The 23,921-nt window shown below is 38.5% G+C and overlaps 1 protein-coding gene across 1 annotated transcript in view; it reads right to left on the bottom strand.

Moving 5' to 3' along the window:
• The window catches only part of CEP112 (centrosomal protein 112), a gene marked incomplete at both ends in the record, with an annotated part of 184,569 nt that overhangs the window by 63,607 nt on the left and 97,041 nt on the right, over nucleotides 1-23,921 (bottom strand). Inside the window, one exon of the mRNA XM_082008283.1 lies at nucleotides 10,210-10,440. Within this exon, the coding sequence (XP_081864409.1) occupies nucleotides 10,210-10,440 (231 nt within the window). The remainder of the gene's footprint in view (nucleotides 1-10,209; nucleotides 10,441-23,921) is intronic.

The following is a 23,921-nucleotide window of genomic DNA, read 5'->3' as shown; positions in this document are numbered from 1 at the left end:
CACTCTAATATAAAGAAGTTTACAGAATAGCTAGTATCACTCAGGCCCAGATGGTCTTGGCACCCACACAGCTGACACCCGGTAAAATCACGAAGGGACAGGCTGCTCAACATCTTTGAAGATGCAAGTCAAAGCTAAGGTTTCCTCCGCAAATAGAAGGGACCGAGACGTGACGCTGATCCATGATTTGACTCAGTCGAAGACTACTTAATAGGAGCTTTGCAATACACAATTCTTTCTGAGACCCATGCGCTTTAGCATTATACATCAGCTAAGTTTACATGCCTTGATTTTTGCCAAGGAGAGACTATAAGGCTCCTGAAAGGACAATAAAGGGATAAGAATGTGATTTTTATGTTTTAGAGTCTGTTTTAAGTTGAATTTTGTGGCAATAGCAAGGAAGTGTTAAGAAGATAATGACTAGGAAAAAATCCTACATGTGCATCATTTTGAGATAGAACCTTTTTTATTAAATAGAAGGAAAACTGGAAACAAAAGGACAGACTCTGTTACTAAGTTAACTTGGTATTACTAAGTTACATCATTAGATGAGAGCCCAACAAAAGTTAAGCTTCTACAGTTGGAAAGACAAACACTGAAAACACGACAAAACCCCCTAACAAATCTATGATCTGAAGCAATCGGAGTTCCTTAGCAAGATTATGCTGGATTACTTTTTGTATTTTTAAATACAACAAAGCTTCCCAAAAAGAACGACAACTTCACGGAGCCAGAAAGCATTACTGTACTGATGACTAACTATGCACAAGTCCAGCAAAGTCCCAATTAAAAAGAGAATGGAATATATTGCTCAATCATGAAAGCAATTAAAAACATAAATAAGACTTTGCGAGACTCTTAAGATTCCCAATGTTTAATTATTTATCCGTTCTCCATCCTGCAGCTGTAGGTCAGAATTAACTCCTCTGAAGTAAATACAGGAGAACTCTTTTGGGGATTTGTACCTTATTCATTTTCAAGCAAACAGTCAAATTCATTTCAAATTCACACAAGAACTGCAACAGTTTCACCTAAATCAGATTTTCTACAAGTTAAACACCCCTCCTACACTCACATGTGATTGTGAAACTACTTTGATCTCTGTTCCCAAATTTATTGCTCTGTGTAATCCATGACAAAATATAATGTGATTTACTGTATCTCTATATGACAGCCCAGCAGCTGACAGAACTTAATAATTTAGCATAAGAAAAAAAACCTTCTGGCACCAAAATACACAAATCATAATTGATGCACTTTAGTATCACGTTACAATGAAGCATATGCAGACTGATCATAAGAACTTCAAAACAATTAGAATTCTTTCTCACCCATTTAATGAAGGTGGGTTTTACTCCGTGACATGTTCTGCAGCTGTAAGCAAGTCATTTTGGAACACTTTTGTTTCTTCACATTAAAGACTGAAGGACTAATAACATCATTTTACCCCTTCACTATTTCCCAAACACTCCTTCCCCTCCAAAAAGGAGAAGAAAAAAAAAAAAGCCACCTGCAGCTCTTGTCTATTACAAAGATATGAAGAAAGAGCAAATAAGGGTAAACAATGTCTTCAACTTGTGCCAGAATTGAAATATGCAATAAAGATGTTTTATATTAGTTTGGTCTTGATAACTGAGCATTTTTTCTAAATAAAGCTATAGTCAAAAAAATTCAGTTATCCAAGTACTGACCTAAGCAGGGATGTGATGGACATATTCCATGGGGCAGCTTTTGCTTTGGCTTCTGCTGACACTCGGGTTTGGGTGACTTGAGAAAGTCTTTGCGTAAGGGATGCATCCCCGCAGCAACTCTCAAGAAAAGTAAGACTGTGGAGCTCACGGCCTGGGATGCAGGGGAAATTCCACTGAGTAATTCCAGGTAACAAACACCAGTTACTGTTGCTTGCATAAACGATCCCGGGCAGGAGCCCCAGCGAAATCAGCAGCTATCGCTGCAGGTACCGGGATCCAGGATCTGTCCTCTCACCCCGGCTAGGCTCCCGGACCAGATGATATTCATTCAATAATTCCGAAAGAATCTAAGAATGAAGTGGCCGAGTTGTTAAAAGTAAAAAAAAAAAAAAAAAAAAAGTAAAAGTAATCTCACATTACAACCAGCTACTGCACTGGAAAATAGCCAATGTTTTTCCTAATGTTATAATGTACCCTGGGATGTAAAGGTAAGTAATATTAGTAAACTAGAGAAAACTGTACCTACATGCAATCAGCCTTCTCCAAGACGCATAGTATTGTGAAAAAAAGGAGAGAACGACGTAATGATTCACTTGGGCTTTAAAAAATATCTAATAAAGTTAGAATAATAAGCAATTGTGTATTACAAGATAAAGTTGGTGTGTTACAGTTTGTTTGGATAGTGAAGAAAAGCTCAGGAAACTATTGAAAAAATAATTAGAACAGTCATTCTGGCATTGGAAAAGCCTCCTGCACTTCGTAAGCAGGAAAGTTACGATCGAAACATCCGTTTTACTAAAAACATCAGGAACGTCCTCCAGAGTCAGGCTCGTGGGCCACCAAGCCCACCGTCCGCTCCCGCTGCTGCTTGCAGAGACGGTGTAAACGCGGCCCTGGTGTCCCCCAGCACCCACAACCGCCCTGTTAAATCCCTTATTCCCGTTAGTGGCTGCTTACAAACGTGCTGCTCATAAAACTGTTTAATCCTTTTTTGAACCTGCTGATAATATCTGCCTTCACAACCTCCATGGAAATCCATTCCAGCAGCTCGCTATCTGTGGTTTAGATTAAGTACCTTCTTTCACCAGTTTTAAATCAATCTCTTATTAGTTGCCGGTAACTATGCCCAAGTTCTTGGGTGGTAAATAACAATTCAGCATTCATCTTATCCACCATCTTCATGATTTTGTGAGTCTTGGTCTTATAAACATACATCAAAGGATATATTATGTATATATAATGTATGTATTATATATATAATATATATAATACATACATATAATATAGTTCTATAACTTCCAGGTTATAGAACTGAGAAACAGTTATATATATATACGTTATATATAACACAAGTTATAGAACTGAGAAAAAGCGGAGAGTGCCCTGGTATGCCAGAACTAGAAGTGGTGTTTGGACACAGACTTGAAAAAGAAATAGGAGGCAGAGAACACAAAAAACCTCACCTGTGAATACTTCTTCGATAGATACCTTAGATTAGTGTCAGCTGGTTAAAAAAACCAACCCAAAAAACCCAACCAAACTCATCAAACAACTAACCAACTATAATTGATATGATGGGGAGTGGATAAAGTGCACTGAAAGACAGGCCATGTGATAGAGCTCGAATCGTAATTGTATGAGTCCTCGCCCTGTTGAAAGCTATCTTCTTAGTCCTGTATTTTGTCAGAATTTATCATTTAGCTCAATTATGCTGCTTCTTGTCTGGTTCTCATTTCTTAACAGTATTGCATCAGTCATTTCAATTTTTAAATCTATGGTGTTATTTGTGAATGCAAATAACGTGGTGCTTGATCTCCTCTCCAATCATTAATGAAGATGTTAAAAAAGTAAGCCTAATGCTCATGGGTGCTTATTTTTTCCACAGTGACAGTTACACCAACTATTCCTGGTTGCCTCTGGAATCAGATTTATAAGCACAACTGACGGGCAGAAATCTTACCTGTTGTTTTCTAGTGTTTTGTTTGTGCGTTTTTTTTGTTTTGTTTTGTGTGTGGGTTTTTTTTTTTTTTTTTAAAAAGGAGGTAGAAGCAGAGTAACTCTCTGTAACTGAGACTATTGCTTTGAAATATCTCCAGTAGGGAGAGCACCATAAATTCTGTTTAGTCTCATTTGAGTGAAATATCCCTGAGATTATTCTACCATATTTTTCTTCATGTTTGGCTCTGTCAATTGAAGACTCTTCCAAATGGCTCCCCTAAGGGATGATGCAATTCCTGTGACCATGTTCCTGGTCCACTATCATCTTTCTTTTTCTTCGGGGGAATAAGCAGCAGCAGTGCAAAAGGGGACAAGCTAGGGAGGAAATTGGTTTTCTCCCCTCATCTGTGAGCAAAATTTTATTGCAAGTTTTGCTGTAGAGGTACTATAAAGACAGATTAAATAATCTGCACTTCTTGTGCTAACACGCTAACTTTGCTATACAGATCTTTTTTCTTTTTGAAATACTTTTCTTTTTTCTCGGTCTTCTAGACTTTTGGCAGAATTTCTCCAACAAAGCCAAAGTACTATGCTCATTTTTAATAATACTAGTTGATGAATCACTAACACTGTCAGAAATGTTCAAGAACCAAATGTTAGTAAGTGTACACAGACTCAACAACACAAAAACAACAAAAGTATTACTACTCTGGAACAGAAAGATAATATCATAGGTATCCAACAGTTCTTGGATTATAATGAAAAAAATTAAGAGACTCAGGGAATATCCAACTCGTCTTGGTAAGAACTAGAAGCTCTTTAGCTTATGCACAGCTAAGGCCTAAACAAAAGAAACTATGTAATAGATTCAAAGAAATATTTAAAAATTTTAGTCTAAAAAAGGGCACATATACAGCAACTGGTGGAGATCCTGAATGCATTCAGTGAGGAGGAAAACATATAATTTAATATAATATCATTATACTTGGGAAGAATGTATGTCAACATTTTACGGTTGACCTATTTGCCCCCATGTATATAACCAGGGTATCGCTGCAACGAGTGTGAAAATAGTTCACCTGGATGCTCACATAAATGAAGCTATCTGTACTATGGCTATTAGTGTTCAAGTTAATGAAGTGAAAGGTGCCACTCAGATCAAAGGCTCCATCATGCTATGAAGTCTAAGCAGGAATCTAGAGAATTGCTGTAGAGATGTCCAGTTTCCAGCAGGTCTTAGATACAATGATGGAACCATTTTTAGTAGTTAGAAATGTAGACTTGGCAGAGAAGAACAAGAGCTACAGAGACAGTATTCAACAACGTACGCTAATGGAAAGCATGCAAAGCTTACTCTTTATAAGCAGAAGCAACTTAACCGCTTAAGGGAAACTCAATACTTTTTAATAGAGTACCTCTTGGAGTATCTCTTTGATCTCTGAAGATGTCATATTCTCTCTCTTCATCTTCTATTTCTTTGCCAGTGCTGAACAGTATGACATCATCTGTATGAATACTGACAACAGTGCCAGAATAGATATTGTGAATTTAAGATATTCCTACATATGCAGTACGAGAGTATGCCCAGTGAGTATGTTCAACTGGATGGCATCCCAGGGCTGTACTTGCTAATCAATTAATCCAGCATCATGAAGCTTGATGCTAGAAGAAAACTGAAACACTCGGTAGGGCACGTTTTCAGTATGTTATCTGCAAACTGTATACAAGTAGAAGTTGTTAAAAAATTAAGCATCCAATTACAGGACACTATCTGCAGATTTTTGAAAAAGGTCTAGTTTCAAAAACATTATATTACAACATAACTATTACATAGAATATTTATTCTTAATTAAGGAAGCGGTCACTTACACAGCGACCTTAATTTTGAATTCCCCAGGCATTTCAGTTTTATGTGGACTTCCCACCAGACATAGGTGGAATGATTGTACGAGGTATAGATGAGAGAACATTGTAAATGTCAATTTTTATTTAAAATAACAGAAATCTCAGAGTTACAGAGTTACTGCTACATCATTAAAATCTACGATTTGCACAGCTCTGGCCAGGTTGCATGCCATCTTGGGAGTCCCATCTCTCCAGAGTGAACCATTCCACAACTGTGCTGCAATCAGAATTGCAGTCCAGAAAACTAAACTGTTTGACTCTCTCTTTTTCTTTTTTTTTTTTTTTTTGACTACAGCTTCATCCTGTATTCAAATATCATGTGTGTTCAGTACAGTCAATACACAAAAATGTAAATTACTTCTCCACAAGAAAAGCAGCACTGAAAAAGAATTATGTTCCTGGAACCTGCATAAAGATTTAACAGGATGAGTCAAAATATCTATTTAAATACAGAAAAGAAGTCAATAAAAAGCTAAATGTTGAAAATTATTTAGAGAGGAAAAAAAACCCCAACCTTTTTCTCCCACTCCAATTTACTCATGTGCGCTGCTCGAAGAGAGCTTTTTTTATGAGATATTTTCAGTGTTCCAAGGTTGCTTCCTTTGAGCATTGTTAGCATGTCTACTGATCTGCTCGGGTCATGCTTTCTGAATGTTCATTTTCTTTGCCAAGAAAATACCACAGATGAATGTTACAAACAGTTGTGTTAGCCAAGCCTTACATCTGCACGCACTTAGAAATGCAGCCCGTCTCTTGCTTTTAGTAATTTCTGGCGAACTTGAAAACGCTCATAAGCTTTGTACAGTCCGTTACACCTGGCCGATTAGTGTTTGTGCCATAAGTGCTGCTGATGCAAGCTATAACACACCTGTCTCCCTGCTGAAATTCATCATTCGTGGAGCCTAACTACAGTACTACGTATTCTCTAACATGTTCATTTCTTAAACGGTTTGTTTTATTTCGTCATAATGAGGTATGACTTCAAATTAAAAAAATAAAATTACCATCACATCAGAAAATGCTATAATCACTTGATATAATGAAATGCAAGCAAATTAAATCAGTATTTTAAAATTAAATCAAAATAATTACGATTGAATACAAGTGTTCCTCTGAGACGATTTTAAGATTCCTCAACTAATAGACAAGAAATAAACTGGAGATATTCTCAAGTCATTTCTATGTTCTTCACTATGAGGGCAGTGAGGCACTGGAACAGGTTGCCCAGAGAAGTTGTGGTTGCCCCATCCCTGAAAGTGTTCAAGGCCAGGTTGGGTGGGGCTTTGAGCAACCTGGTCTAGTGGAAGGTGTCCCTGCCCATGGCGGGGGGGTTGGAACTAGATGATCTTTAAGGTCTCTTCCAACACAACCCATTCCATGATTCTATGATTCTATGTTAAAGACAGATAACAGATGTTATGAAAGTACTGAAGTCCTATGAACATGATAAATAACGTTTCAAATTCTGCATGCTATCTTCTTGAATTTTTGTCTCATTTATGTCCAGCATGGCCTATCTGACCTTAAAATTTATTATCCTTGTCTGATAGGGTGGTTTTGTGTTCTACCGTAACTACCATGTTACATCTTAAAAGGTGAGCAATAAGGTGATTATGTGTGATCGGGCTGTGGCACCTGATATGGCAAAGAGCAAGGCTGAAGATGAATCACTGCACTGCCGCAGCAAGAACAGCTACCTCTGCATCGCATTAGCCCAGCACACGCCGAGCTGCTCCTGCATCACTCAGCTCTGTTTCTACGTACCAGGCTGCTGCTAAGGACCAGAAGTCTTCTGACTGCAGGTCAGGTAGAGCCCTCATCACCTTCTCCAGCGCTCCTGCAGCTCCTGCGCTCAGCACAGAGGAGCCTCAGAGGTGCCCAACTTGTCCACAACAGGTTCAACGCTACTCGTAATGTGCGTATTTAGGTCAGCTATAGCTCACTTCGTAGGAAAGTGGTGTTTAATCAAAATAATACCTGCAACAGGGAAGGTCACTAGAAAATTATGGACTTTCCCCTTTATTATGTTTTCCACAACAACAGATGCGACGTTTATTTTTCCTATAGTGCAGGTTACACAGTGCCATTTGGCAACCTGTTAAATATTTTCCCACTTATCATTCCCTAGTGACTGGGAATAACCGTCAAAAGATATTTGCTTTTAGAATCACAGGTTCAAAAACGTTACCATACTACATTTATTGAGCAATTTTCTGGCATTGTATGCTGTAATCACTAACAAAATGAATCAAATAAAATATTACCATAAACTATGTACTGTCTTTAAAGTTGAGATTTTTTGAGCAACAGAAGATTAAAGACTTAAGTAAATTATGTGTCCCTAAGTATCAAAAAGCTGTCTATAAATACCAACCAGCATATAAACATCCAGTGTACTTACAAGGAAAACTGTTCGTCTATCTCTGCCCCCACTCTCCTCCTTTCCAGCCCCGCTGCAGCAGGGCTATGGGGAGGGCAATACTATATGAATCCTCCGTCTTCTTCTACCCATTTTTCCTTCAATTTTTCTTTTCACTTAAGCGTTAGCCATTTCTTTTGTACTTCATCATGTTCACGTGAACAACAGTCCACAATTACACAAAGCAATCCACACAGAAATCAGTATTACTCACAAAACAGACCACAGAGGGATGACATCCTTCACTTGGGAACAGACTGACCTTCAGAAAATCTGGACAGTCAGATGTTCCAAGCCTAAACAATGAAATTCAGCTTCCCCTTGGATTTTTAAGCAATTTTTACAGAATTGGCAGAAAAAAGGAAATTTAGAGGACAAATTTTTCTCCCATATTGTCCTAAATTTCAAGGTAACAAGTTTTGCTAGAAAAATAAAGACTTAAAAACAGGTTTCAAGACTCATGCTGCAACTAAGCTGCTTCCCTCCCCCCTCCCTTGGATACAATCTCCTTCATCAAAGTTCTGTGGACTTTAATAGGATCAAGATTTGAACTAAGTTAGCTGAAACTATAACTTTTAAGCTTTAAATGGAGTTTGCCCTCTAAACTACTTTGACTTTTGGACTTTGTGGCCAGTTTCCACAGCTCTATAGATGGAAGACAGAAACAAAGCAGAACAGCAAATGCAGATTTGAAGGTAATGCAAGGTATTTTCACATGTCTGTAAAAGACTTTTCAACAGAGATACTTTCCCGCCCTCCCCATCTTTTACTCAACATGTGCTCTACTGATTAGATGTGAAAATAGGGAAGTAGGTTAAATAAAAAAAAAAAAAAGAAAAAAAATCAATAGTAGTTAATATAGCTTAGAATTAGCAATTTTTTAAAAAAATAGCAATAATCCAACAAATTAAAAGAGTATTTCTGACAGAAATGACAATTCAAGACTATTAAAGATACTGCCCTATGAAGGATTATTTGTAACTTCAATTTGAGGATGTAAAGAAGTTAACTTTTCTTTTGCTATACTACACATGTAAAAAAAGATCAAAGAAATAAAAGAATTGAGATTCAAATTCCATTTTTAAGCAAAAATGACAATGTCTTCCTGAGTTAAAATTAATCCTTTAATGATGAATTTCAAAGGTTTAAATACTTTCTGTGACCTTGGCTTTAAATAATTATGCCAAGCAGAGCTTTCCTTACATTCAGAAAAGATTCTGAATTGTTGATCACAGCCATTTTAATGGCTTCAGGCTGGCTGATTTCCAATATAATCCTCCGAACGCTGTTTAAAATTACAGACCAAGAACCTGACACAGGTAAATGAAATGACACTTTCACAAAGGCTGTTCAAGCACTATATGCAGATCGTTAATTTGTGCCACTGTGCATCACTTGGCAATAAAATGTATGATTTATTACATTAACGCATATAAAAGATACTTCAACAACTTTCTGCTTACATATACACAGCGTCTACCGTAAATACTAAGTAGGTTCTTTTTAGTTTAGCTTTTGAAATGAGACTCAATTTTTTTAGCTCATATCATCCCTAATGTGGTGAAATGCTTGAATTCCAGACACCGGTACAAGGGGATGCTCAGCACGCACGGATGCGCAGCCAGTGACCTCACTGAACAAAATGGGGAGGGAAACCTTGATGTATCCGAAACGTTAATTTCTATTTTCAAGCCTTTCACAGAGTCCTTGCTCACCAAATGCACACAGGCAAAAGTAGACCAGCCATTGTTAGCAACTAGACCCAATTTCCTTGTAGTTTTAGCCTGAACTTTTTCCTGCTTAAGAACTTTCCCTCTTTTTGAGGGAGAAAAAGCTTGGTTAGGCAGAACTGCCCTTTCTACTCTTTCTATTCCAGCAAAGGAAAAGCAACTAGCCTTTGAAACCATCTGGATTTTTAAGGTCCCGCCAGTTCCCAAGCATTGCGCAGTCGTCCCCGCTCTGCAGCCGCCACGGCTGGAAGCTGCTGCCACAGCACCGCTCTCGGGGAAAACAGCTACAGCAGCGCCCGCTGCCACTGCGTGTTCAAAGAGGAGTCGTCTTTCATTATAGAACCACTAAACTTTCCATACTCGCGCCGTGATTGCGGCATGCAATGTCACATCTACAGCGTAACGTTTTTTCAACTCAAGTGACCCCTAAACATTTTTCCTCAATGAAACTTTGCCTATCTGACTTTTGAGGTGATGGGTTCCCTTTTGCCACGCCACATGAAGTAGCCCCATGTGAAGCTCTTACCTTGTCCAAGGCCGCCTCTGTTTCTGCCGCATGTACCTTTTTCAGGTCTAACGTAATTTTTTCTGCCTCCACTTTCAGCTTATTCACCGCTGTCTCATGGTCTCGAGCCGCCCTCTTCTTCTCCTCTTCCCACTGATGGCTCAGCTCCAGCAGCTGCTGCTTCCGCTGAGCGTTTACCTGAATAAGCTCTTCCCTCAGCTTGTGAATTTGGTTCTCCATATCACAGATAACCTGAAATAAAGAACAAATAAAGTGGAAAAAAACCCCGCAAAACACTTGATTTTCTCCGACAGGCTGCTAGCTGGGGTAGGAAGGGGACTCAAAGGATTTTCTATCCCTTTTCTTGGCCTCTCCTACTGCTCTTCCCCCTCTTTGCATGTATGCAGGTGAATACAGCTCTCCCCTGCCCAAAGCACGGATGGAGCAAGAGTCACCTTTTTGCAGGGGGTGACCCCATAGGTGAAGGAATGTAGTTTGTGGCATATAATCGCTACGTATAATGTCCATGCCGCCTTTTCTTTTTTTTCTTAAGAAACGATCTGACGCCACCTTCTAATGAGTTATCAGTGTATCACCAACCATTTATCAATCACTGCTACAGTTTACAGACTGTTTCATCGCAGTGTGCCAACGTGCACCAGGAACGTATCAAAGAACGTCCTCCTCCAGGTGAGGGAACTAGAGCACACCGAGAGAGGATGACACAGGCCAACGCAGAGAACCCTTAAGGCTCTGCAAACACAGTACAGATAAGACACACGACCTCCAAAGTGCAAGACACGGCCTTCAGAATCCACAACTCTCTTTTATGTGATCACAGATTATCCTTCAGTCCTCGGGAGCAAAATACGTTGTGCGACGCAGCAGCGGCAGCAGCAGCAGGGGACTACGGTGCGGCAGCAGAACAGCGGGGAGCCGGCTCGCTGCCCGCCTTCTATGGGGGAACTTGAAAGGCTAAGGGATGAAAGTTATATACAGAATATACATTGCTACTTTACAGTAGTAGTAGTGGAGTATACATGACTTACTTTAGATTTACACTTGCATGTAAGTCTCATTAGTCACTTTTCTAACCACGTTTCTTCCGTAACTTCTTAAATGACGTATAGGAGCATCGCATCTGGGCTATAAAGTCCTTGTCCTTACAGCTAACTGCAATGCATGACACTGCAAGCAGATACGTTTTCATTCATAAATACAATTCTGAAAATGAGCGTTTTCACTAAAAAAGTCACATGGGATTTCCCCCTTTTTCCTCCCTGCTTCACAAGTAACTGTGCAGTTCCCTGGAATTCTTTCACAGAGGATGTGATAATACTGAGCTGAGAAACTGATGTTCTATCAAACAGGTGTAGGTGACTCCGCTCAAGCTTATTAAAGGTTTCATAAGAAAATGTGATGAAATTTACTGTATATTTAAAGATCCCATTGCCCTGGAGTGCCCGTTACTGCTTCTAGAGCTCTGAACTGATCTCTTTCTTCAACTACTATTTTTCTTCTTCAGACATTTTTAATATACTGTCTGTATTCAGCTAAACCATCTATTTGCAGCCTCCGAGAACCGCATTACTACAAATCTTTGAAAAAGAAACATTCAACTCTGACCAAAGTTGGAAAATGAATGACTATCAGATATACTGCCTTGTACATTAATATATCAAGACAGATTGTTATAAATACTGTGATCCGAGAGAAAAATTGAGGCTTGAAAGTTTGCCTATTTCTTCAAACTATGTGAACTCTATGGTGTAACAAAAGACATGTTGTCTCTGCTCAAACCTTCAGTTGTGTCCTTCGACTATCACAGCTGTAATATGTATTAAATAATATTAACCATCTTGGATATTTATCACAAGACTGACTTTTGCTTCCATGATTTCTTAATTACTCATTGGCATTACTCCCTACTATGTCAAAGGTAAAATTTTGTGGGTGTATGCGTAGAGATGGAATGAGCACATCATTTGTATACAGAAGTATAACACAGGCCACATACTTCAGCTATATCAGCATTATCTCAAACATATGTTTCATATACTGTAATCTGCACTAGATCCTTTCCTTCCTTTCCTGATCTTTTCCTCTACATGTTTAATTTTTTATTAAATCTGTATACAGACTAAAATGTAAAGTACATTTTAGTATATAATTATAATCGACAACATATTTTTATAATTCTTTCAGAAAATCATTTTACCTCGAGATCATAAAAAAATGATAGCCTAACTGGATTTTACTTAACCAAAAAAATGCTAGAGCAATGAAGGGAGTAGCTACAATTTCTATAGGATGACATGGTCTGAGTTCTAAATTGACACACACAGCATTTGGGTTTTTTAATCACAGAACAGTTTGGGTCGGAAGGGACATTTAAAGGTCATCTAGTCCCTGCCCACTGCATGGGGATTGGACATCTTCAACTAGATCAGGTTGCTCAGAGCCCCGTCCAGCCTGATCTTGAACGTTTGCAGGGATGGGGCATCTCCCACCTCTCTGGGCAACCTGGGCCAGGGGTTCACTACCCTCCTTGTGAAACATTTCTTTAGATGTAGTCTGAATCTGCCCTCTCTTAGTTTAAAACCGTTACCCCTTGTCCTATCGCAACAGGCCCTGATAAAGTCTGTCCCCAGCTTTCTTACCAGCCCCTCTCAGCCCTGGCCGCTGCAGGAAGGTCTCCCCGGAGCCTTCTCTGCTCCAGGCTGAGCCCCCCCAGCTCTCCCAGCCTGTCCTCCCGGCAGAGCTGTTCCAGCCCTCGGAGCGTTGCTGGGGCCTCCTCTGGTCCCGCTCCAGCAGGTCCGTGTCTCTCCTGTGCCGAGGGCTCCAGAGCTGGATGCAGCCCTGCAGGTGAGGGCATTCCAATGCAAGTTCTGCCTGGAACAGTAACAATTATCTCGTAATCCCTGAGAGCTCACTCCCCTTCCGCTACCGCTTCACTTTTTTTTTTTTCCCCTTCCTTCTTTTTTAAAACAAAAAACTTCCTTAAACTTTCCCCTGCCCCATATAAGTGAAACTAAGATATTACATTGCTCAGAAGTTTCCTAAAAAGGTTGATAAAATAATTAGGATAAGAAGCCAAGGCTGACTTCTTATAATAGAGGGAAAATTCATCCATAAATCATATTACAAGCCAAAATAGAGACTGGGTGAATTCATGACTCAATTGTTACATCTTTCTGCTTTACTTCGTTCTATATTCAATAATTCAATTCAGTTCTTATACAAAGCCATTAGAAAAATCAAATAGAACAATATAGTTTTTTCTACTGCCACATGGAAAATCAACAGCTCCGAGCCTTCAGATTCAAAACTGGGGAGCCAAAATATAGTGGGGTGAATGTTATAGGTAAAGTAACAGTAATTAATATGCAAAGGAGCATTAATGTTGGACCTAATAGATGGCAAAAGCAGATTTGGTTCTATTAGGAAAAAAGAAAGAATCTGAAGACAGGGTGATGGCAGCGAAACTAATATGATTAAAGGAGCCCTTTTGGAGCAACTTCACTGCTAGTAAGATGATGTTAAGAGACATCTAATCTCTCCAAAGTGACTGGAAAAAGCTTATGGGATCACAGACACGGCTCTTGTCAATTACTTTAAAATAAGTCTGGTTCTCACAGCCAGATTATTTTTTCCCATAAACAAAGTCACTGGCAGAAGCAGCTTACAACCGAACAACTTGCTGCACAAGACAACTTTGTGCGACATGGATATCTTGAAGCTGCTAAAGGAAATGAATCCCAAACTTTCCATCACTAAGATTCTGCTATTCCACATGCCAGGTTTAATAAACTATTATTAGACTTAAATGTAGGCAAGCTAGTTCTACTAGGAAAAAAACCTGACATAATTCTCAGTTGTGAAAAATCCATGAAATATAAAACTTAAGAGCAACTGTCTTGTCTTAACAATTCAGTGGAAAAACAAAAGATGCGATTACAAAAATCTCACTTCTCGTGCCTGAGATCTGAAGGCATGATGCTTGCTTGGTTTGTTCGTAAAACTGAATCCTCTTTCTCAGTACTGGTTTCTTAAATTCTTTTTCTAGCTGCTCAAATCTATGTTGGTGAACCATGCCTACCAAATTGTTTGCATGGTCCAAACAATAACTTGGATAACATGAACTACTGTGAGAAATACACATCTTAAACACTCCACCAGAGCAACTTATTCTTGTGCTGAACGTAAGGCTTAAACATAAGAAAGACTTCTCAGCATATAATAGGTCCAAAATTTTATTGCTACTTGCTGCCTTTTTTTTTTTAAATAAAAATGTCTTTATAAAGACTATATAATGATATAGTCTTTATTTTGGTTGTATGGGCATGAGTAAATGAAATAAGAGATCTGTATCTCTTACAAAGAACGCAGAAGTTCATAGCAATTCCACAGCATGGCCACGCCATAGCAGCATACCCCATACAAGAAAGCATTTTGTAAAATGACTATGAATCCACATACAGGAAAACAAATAGAAAGAAAAAATTAGCTTACAGAGTATCCCAAATGGAACAAAAATACAAGTATGTACAGTAAACTGAGACAGGGTAGAGGTTTTCATATGAATTTATATAGGATACTTGTACATATGCATATGTACGTATGACGATGTCATAGTTGAAATCACCATCTCAGCTAGAAGTTTCTTCTATTTCTGTTTCAAAGGAATAACTCAGAATTCTAACTAAGAATATCTGTGCTGAAATAGTGTCATAAAAAGGGTGGGTCATAAGCCCACAGCAATTTGCCTGTAGGGAAAAAATAGACTTGAAAGAAAAAAAGAAGGTTGCTCACTCACTTTGGCCTATTTAAAATGCCAATAAATGTTCTGCATGTTATTTGGAAGGAAAACATGTGCTCTTAATTTTACAAAGTAAATTGCATAAGAAAAAATAAAGCTGGCAAAAAGTTTAAATTAAAATCTGTTGCTGATGTCTGAAACTCTGCTACAGTTACATGCAAGAGAGATGAGAAATGGACTGAATGACTACAGTCTAATTAAAAAAAAAGATATAGTCCCTTTATTTTTCAGGAGCTCCTACTTCAGCCCCATGAAGCATGTACTTGGATCAGTTTCTAAGGAAGAGGCTGGAGCATGACCACATCTTTTATACTCACAGTGGTGGAATACATGGACTTCACTGTCTCCCTCTCAACATATTACACACCAAACCACAACCACACCATCACCATATTTAGCTTCAAATAGTGTTGAGGGCATCTTAAAGTCACAAAACCAAGACAATGCAGAGCTAAGATCAAATCCACTCTTAACTTATTCCCTGAGGCTCAGATCTAAGGATCATTTAGGTGTTGCTTCAGCAGTTTTTACAGTAAGTGACTAACATCTCCCAGCAGATGAAGTTGCAATAACTCTTCGTCACTCTTCATTGCTGAGTATAGTCAGGCTGCCGAAATAGCGCATCGCTTTTAAAGGCCACTATGATTCTTAAATGGATCATTGTAACTCTTCAAACGGAGTTTCAAAAGCTTTCTGCGTTGGGCTAACTTGGCTTCCATTGCAGATGACTGCAGAGGCCTCATTTGCTGTGCTTAATTTTAATTGTGTGTAACACTTAAAAAAACCAAACAAACCCCAACAGAAGCCCCCAAAACTTCTGAGCAGTTCCATGGACATGCTTCAAACATGAACTGTTAGGTTATATGATCAAAATGATCCTTGCTAGGGTAATAACCTAAACTATTAGCCCATAAGCAACAGCCCTGTTGGAATCGCTGATACACAGCATCTGCCGCTGTGTGCCAATACTTTCTCAGCGTTTTCTCACCTGGAAGAACGTTAAAATTAGAGCATGCATTGAACAGTGCGCAATGTAAAACCATCAGCTGAACCCTCCTGAGAGGGAGATTTATTTCTTTGTGCCTCGTTACGCTGGCTTGATGTGACAGAGATGGATGAGCTATACGTAACATTTGTTATTGGGTAGTGGATTATTTCTGAAAGGAGATCAGTCCAGTCAAGGGAAAGGAAGTCTCTAGTAAAAACAAATCTCACTTTGATGATGAAGAAGAACTAAAAGGAAAATAAGGAACAAAGTATAAACACCCAGTGATTCAGTGGTGACAATGAGTCCCTTTTTAACCACAATCAGCGCAAAGTCCCAGAAGAGGTGGATGAAGTATCCCGTCCCAGTCATGCAGCAACTGGTGACTTATTTAGTGTAAAATACCTTAGAAGGGATTATCTGTTGAAAGTGGGAGTCTGAATTACTTCAGCTTTCTTATTAAAAAACAAAGCCTTATAAAGAGCCAAGAAACAGATAAGACAAGTTTCTCTCCTGTTACAAAAATAAGCAATGCATCTAACATAAAAGAATGCTAAAAAAGTAAACAAATACTATTTGTTTGCAGCTCTAAGCTTAGGGAAGAATGTAGCTGTATGAACTTCAAAGACGTGTAATGCTTTGTGCTTTTAAACAAAATTGGTTTATATTAATGAGTCTTAGTATGGCAGTTTCAGCAAGTCATATCATGGGTCTTAGACTTGATCTCATTCTGGTTTTAGGGAACTATCCCCATGATTTTTACCCCTGGGAGCTAAAGGGGTTAGGCAACCAAGTGCAGTCCCAAGGGCCAGGCACAGTCAGAGAATCATAGAACCTTTGGGTTGGAAGGGACCTTTTAAGGTCATCTAGTCCAACCCCCCTGCAATAAGCAGGGACATCTTCAACTACAGCAGGTTACTCAGAGCCCCGTCCTAATGTCCTAATGGCTCTCTGATCTTTTCGTCCACAAAGCATTCTACTGAGTCAGACTCACTGGTCCCAGTATACCTCTGCTTTTCTCCATGCCAGATGAATTTCAACTTGCCAGTTCGGCCAGCTGGCAGCTATATCTGTGGCTCCTTTCATTAGACATGACAATGTAACATGTAACGTGACGATACAGAGTGTACACAGTGCTGAAAGAGGAATCTTTTCATTTAAGATACTATCTAAATCTGAAGAGATATCAAATCTAAACCGATACTTTAAAAGAATTCTGAATTAGCAAGAGTCATTAAAATTTAGTAACTCAAGTTTTTAATGTCATCTTCTAGACAAGGCTTTGTAATTAACTCAATTATGTCCATTTTAACCAGCTACATTGAAAATATTTGCTATACCACAGCAATTTCAATTAAAATATATTAAGAATTTATTATTCAACTTTTCTTGTGACTGGTAAAATCAGCAATTTGTCAATATTATGAATCCTTAAAAAAACAGATTTGATTTGCAAAGAAAATTCCTTCCGCAAATATCACCCACATTATCACATGGGTAATGATGTAGCAGAGTGCAAATTACAGGAATAAGTAATAAACAGCTCTTTAGCTTTCACAGCACAACCTATTACACAGTCGAGTTTAAATGCCTTTTGGGTAAGAACACATAGGCCCATAAATACGGTAATTAAAGGAGCAGATAAATGAGATGGTGTGAAATGAAGTGAAAATGAGCAACAGTTCAATGACCAACAGGTTGGTCTCACCTCCTAAGAGCACCGATAGAATCTTCCAAAAAGCAAGGGGCTGTGCAAGCTCTTTGAAGGAAATTACTGAAGCGCAGGAGCTCTGCTAGCACCACCATCATTATAAGTAGTCCTGATCAGTAGTCTAGTACTTCCTGGAAACACTAAAATATCAGCAAAGCTAAAACTTCAACGCATCTTATTACATGCTTATATAGTATTTTGTGCAGATTTAAGTGTTCTCATTCTTGAGGGAAAAACATTCTGTCCATAACGTTGGTGCTATTGCACAACTTCTTAACTAAAGACATCTTTATATTGCAGTGCATTGCAGTGATGGAGTGAAGTTATTAATACATTCATTAATCAGATGTTCACAGTTTATAAATCAGGCTGTATATCATCAAGTTTAGGTATTCTCTTGCAGGAAAACTTACACAAACCAAAGTTGTACTCAGTAACCTGCACAGCACACGAGGAGTGGCAGCTGTCTAGGCTCAAACAGACGAACGTTCAGCATCAAAAAAACACTTATGTAAAAGCAGTGCAGATGGCAACCATAGTGCTAACAGTAAAATGTCTGCTGTTCAGCAGTGTAAAATCTGAATTGCCATATTACAGGGCTTACACAAAGGTCTATCAACTCAACACAATCCCAGCTTTTCTCACCTTTGCAAATGTACCTCTGACATCTCTCTTGAAAATATCCACTAGGACTTGTAAAGTGAGGTGTTGAGCTGCTAACTTACATACTTGTTCTATTAATTTTAACAGCATTAAGCTGCTTTAAACGTCAAACCTCCTTCGTATGATTCTTTACTTGGACTGGGTCAGCACTGCATACGCTCTGAGAAATGCCTCAACATTTATGAATCTGATAAAAGTGTATTCCTACTAACCTTGCTTATTTTGTATCTACTAGGGTGTTAGTTAGGGGTGGGGGCAGGTTAAACACCATGCTACCTGTACAGTGCTGCTGGAGACTAAACATCACTCTCTTCATATTCAAACCACGGTCAACTTCATTTTTTTTTTTTCCCCCTGCACTTAACATAGTCCCCCAAAAAGTCCAGCACCCTTTACATTTTATTTCTTAGTAATGCACTTGCTGTATCTTGTCTACTCTTGTTCTACAGCTTAAGCATTTTCCTGAAACATGATGGAAGTGTTGACTCATGAAGAACAATAAAGAGAAGTTACCTTCTGCTTAGCTCCATTTTGAACAAAATTAATGAAAAGAGTCCATGTCATTCCTATAGAGAAACATGCTTTGGCAACATTTCCATATGTAATCTAAACCCCAAACTGTTCGCTAACTTTGCTATATATTCCTGAAGGCTGAAAAGAAACATGCGAGACACGGGTATCAAAATGCCAGTAGGAAAAGTTACGCTGCAAATATCAGCACCATTCTTGTTTCTGCGTCTATGACTACATGTGAGAAAGGAGTAGCAAATTCTCAAGATCTGCTGTGATGTGGTATTAAGCAAAACAAAAATTTTGATCTTTTTTTCCAAAAGGAGTGCACTGAAATAAATCTGGACTTTTAAAGAAGCCTAAATCCCAGTTAATGTAAATAGCACTTAAGCTACAAACTACTGGGCTTTAAAAAAAAAGGGGGGGGGGCAGAGAAAGAAAGAAAATCAGACATCCACTCGAACAGTTCTACAAAGAGCTTAAAATTAATGGAGCTTATTTTGATTTCTTAATTTACATAAGTCCGTTTGATTCTAATTTAGTTAACAGCAGCTAGAAAGCAGAACTTCATATAGGTTGGTTATTGTCACTGCCTTCCTCATCAAACGATTTTTAGTCAAATGGAAGAACCTCAAGCTTACATGTGTGAATAAACAATACAGTGCACTGGTGAGTGAAAGGATTACTTACCAAGCTGAAATGGAGATAAATGTAAATAAATTTTCCATCTAACAGTTCTAAGACCTGGAAAAGACTTGGCCCTCCTGCCTGGGAGACAGATCCGGAACTGATTTACTGTATTTGCTTTGAAATAGATTAGCAAGTCAAAAATTAAAACATCCAGCCTTCTTTCTCCTCTCTTTTTATCTGATGAAAGAAATGTTTACATTTGTATTGTACTCTTTGTACAAACAAAATGATTTGAATAAGACTACTAAGAGACCTACCTGGAAAGGACTAGTAGGAGGACTCACTTCCTGTGCCTTTCTCCTACGAAATTTAACAGACACACTCAACTGGGCACCCAGTAACCTACATAACTGCATTAATCTACCTTAAACACGATGGAGATGCAAAAAAACCCATCAGCCGTAAATACCTGGTTAATGCAGTGATCCCCTAAAGGGACTTGTGAGAGCAGAACATAGATAAAACACAAAGTGGCTAAAAAAAAAAAATAAATAAATCTGTATCTAATACCAGGTTTGCTGCATCATACAAACCGTAACAACCCATCCTTAAATGATGATTGATGAAAACTACACCAAATGCATGTGTTTAGTCTTCCTAAGATATATCCAGTTCTGAAATAACATTGGAGCAAAGCTTGTTCTGAAAGTGAAGAAAAGCTACTGATACTTAAGGAAGGACAGGACTTTCCTGCAATGGAACACAGAAATGGAGGCTAAAGACCTCTGCAGTGGACTGGGAAGAACTACCTGTCAATCTGAGAGTATTTCTCTGTCCAGCATCCCCTAAGTCAAAGCTTTTAAAAAACATTTGCATTTAAATTTTCCACGTATTAAATTCAAAAGCATTAGCATTTCTTGAACAACATGTAATTCTGATTTAAATGCAGATGTGATGTATTACAGACTTAAGGATTATTACAGACATTCATCTCTATGAGGCAGCAAAATTAAACGTATTATAATTCCTAATTTGTCCCCAGAAGAGGCACAGGCTGTATTGTCTATGACAGGGCAAAGACGTTTCTCAACTAATGAAAAGACTTCACTGTAAGTAAAAAAGCCAAAACAACCCCAACTCCCCCCAGAAAACACCCAGAAAAGCATCACAGACTTCTCTTTTGGATGCATTTGTTTAAATTACTGCTCAAAACGCATACATGTTTGAATATTCCAGAACTTTTACCCCACACATCCCCTAAGGGTTTTGTGGTGACTGTAACGGAAATGGCATCGGCTGCAAAACTTGACAGGACAAACGTAAGACAAGATGCAGATACAAAGCCTAAGTAATAGGCTGTTCATGCATAAGATATCCCCCATCTTCAGCTTCTGAAGTTAATACTTGTAGAAACGCAAACTTTGGACACTAACTCCCGTTCAGGTCATCTGCCATGACCATCTCCTCAACAGGCAGTTGAGGGACTTGAAGACGAAGTTCATGCTCCTGTGCAAGCTCTGCCCTGACTGTTAATCAAAGCGATAAGGATAAATTTTTCAAAACTCCAGCATAATCACAGGAAGCCAACTAAGGAAACTAACGCTCTTATTCCCTGGGCTGATGACTAAAGATGACTTAAATGCACTAGCCTGTGTGTACTATTCTGCGCTAAAGAACCTCATACACCAGGAAACTCTCTCATTACTAAGCTCATGCTGCTATATTGAAGATGACAGTCTTTAACCAAGCATGAAGTCCTCATTCTCGGTTTCATGAATGGCAATATGTGTGGGCAGAAATCCTGAAATCCAACAGCTTCAGAAATAAAATTGTGTCACTAACAGGTTTAGACTTTAAAGAAATAATCAGCTTCTAACTTTCAAAAGAACCCTCATTTCTGCAAGGCAGTAACAACAGTTGCAGTATTTCTGTTAATCAATGAGTTGTGGTAAATTCTTATCTGTATGTTAGCTGCTTACATAAATAAGATGCAGGATTACACACATGTGCAACTTTTGACTTTCTCCTTTTTGAAATCAGCTCCTAATTGGGAGAAGCATATTCTAGTTGACTATCTTTAGTGTCAATCCTTGTATCAAACAGAACAATTTGACACTTCCATCTGAGGATGAAAATCCTAGGGAAGGAAGTCTTCACTCCAACCTAGGTGTTAGGCTGGAGTCAAAGGCATCAGATGATGGTACCTATTGTCACACACATACAGCTGACACCATTTCTAGTCTCCTTCTCTGCACCTTCACCCTCGAGGGCTCGTTGCCTATTCCCATCACCTCAACAGTGGCTCTTCTGAGTTGAGACCTTTTGAAAGCATCATGCTCCACAGCTACCAGTTCAGAAAGACAGCATCAATGACAGGATGATCTGTACAAAATAAATAAAAACTGTGTGCGTAACATCTATTTTCTTGGAATTGAGAGTATTTTTGGCTCAGTATCTTCCCCTGGCACCTTTACATTGATCTCTATCCTTTTCATCCTTCTCAGCTTGCCCTTGAATTCAGTTGATGCCACTTCATTTTCTGAATGACAAATAGGCTACTGCATCCTGGGGCATGAATTTCTTCACATTTATTTATGCAACTGCTTTGAATCTACTGTACTTTGAATAAATATTAATATATACTTTAAATGTAAAATCTAAATACATACTAAACACGCAAATTCTATGAAATACCAGTAAAATAAAATAACCCATTTAATAAATAACCCATTTAATAAAATAACCCGATATCCACTTATACAGGTCCATGTTTATATTTACTACCACCCCCCAAAACAAAACAAAAACAAAACCGCAACCTCAAAATTGCATTAAGAGATCAGGAACAATGTATTACTCCTAAACTGAATACGCTGGCAGGGAACAACGGTTCTGCAAAGGGCTTGAAGGAGAAACTGTTGACTGGAGGCAGAGCACCAAATGGAGTAGTCTCCTTTCTGTACAACAATGAAGCACAGTCTTTTAAGAGGACGTAATTTGCAGACTTTTGAAATCTACTCCTTTGACTTTTCTGGAAAGCGTCACTGTTTTAATGGACAAAATCTTATTATGTAAAAGTAAGAAATCATGACTATGTAGCATGGTTCTACTGACAAAGATCAGGGAACTATTAGAGAGATGATTTCTTGAATACCATGAGGTGGTATTTTTGACAAATGGCATCTGATGCATTTGTTGAGACAGAGATTTTGGTCTTCCCCATATGCATGCCCAATCACCACATTAATGAAGGCTGTCGTTATAACGGAATAGCAAGGCTCTCTCTGCTAAACCTCCTTGAAACTCATGCACAGAAAAACAAACATTGCCTTCCATATAAATGAGTACATTAGAAGCCATTACTGATTAATGCTGCATATTTTCTCTCAGCCTCTGATGCAAAAGATGCCAAAGAAATGTTATCACAAGGGTTCGTTTGCACAGCTTTAGAAATGATAGTAATCTACTAAGTAGCCAACACAATACTCAGGTAGAGCAGGTAAGAATTAATTGGTACCTTCCCCCGTCAGAATTTCAGATGCTGAAACTGTTTTTCCCTTTATTGAACCAGCTCGGCCTAGACTAGCTTGTCCCGCAGTGACATGTATATTGAATACAAATCAGACAGCATAGCTTTAAATCTGTGTTGCAGCTCTCATTTCCAATTCGAGAACTGTACTATAATCATAAGCTTCTGGTGGATGAAAGGAAATCAGCTCTCTGAATATTAGCTAATGCCACATTTGCAAGTCCTGAAGAGATCTGTGCTGTTTAAAAAAAAAAAAAAATAGATCATTTCTCGTGAACCTATATATATGAATCGCTTTGTACTGCTCGACTGATAGAAGCGATGCCTGTGCTGGGATTAAACCCTTTTCATCATAAAACCTCATCTGGTTCGGAGTCCAAGTCCATCAAACCTTTTCCCTTTAAAGTCCCGCCTTTGATTCTACATCAATTTATTCAAACCGCAGCTGGGTGGCTGAAAACGAAAGGACAGCATCATTTAAACCAACCATGTTCCTAACTTGAAAGAAGGGCTATAATTAAAAAAATGGGCATAAAAGAATGGAAATGGGATAATATTTTTTAATGGTAGTTCAAAGGCCGACAGATGTCAGAGCCTTTGAAGATGTCAGTACACTGAGCAAGAAGTTGCCATTAAATAGTTTGCCTGAGAGGTGAAGCAGCTTTTTAATGACTGAAAAAGCCCTTGCAGACACATCCTTGTGTTTTTAATTTGTCAGAGTTTCTGCAGTATTTTCTGATTAATGACACATGATTATAACTGCATAGCATACATATTTTTATACTTTGTTAAATGAATACTTTATTCCACATTCCTTCAGTGCCAGATAAGAACAGGGAAGCTTTACTACAGAGTCCGAAACTATTCAGATTGCTCAAATATTTAT

Source organism: Phaethon aethereus (assembly GCF_964289735.1).
Source record: "Phaethon aethereus genome assembly, chromosome: 18".
In the NCBI taxonomy this organism is placed as follows: Eukaryota; Metazoa; Chordata; class Aves; order Phaethontiformes; family Phaethontidae; genus Phaethon; species Phaethon aethereus.
This window is presented reverse-complemented; position numbering and strand designations above follow the sequence as displayed.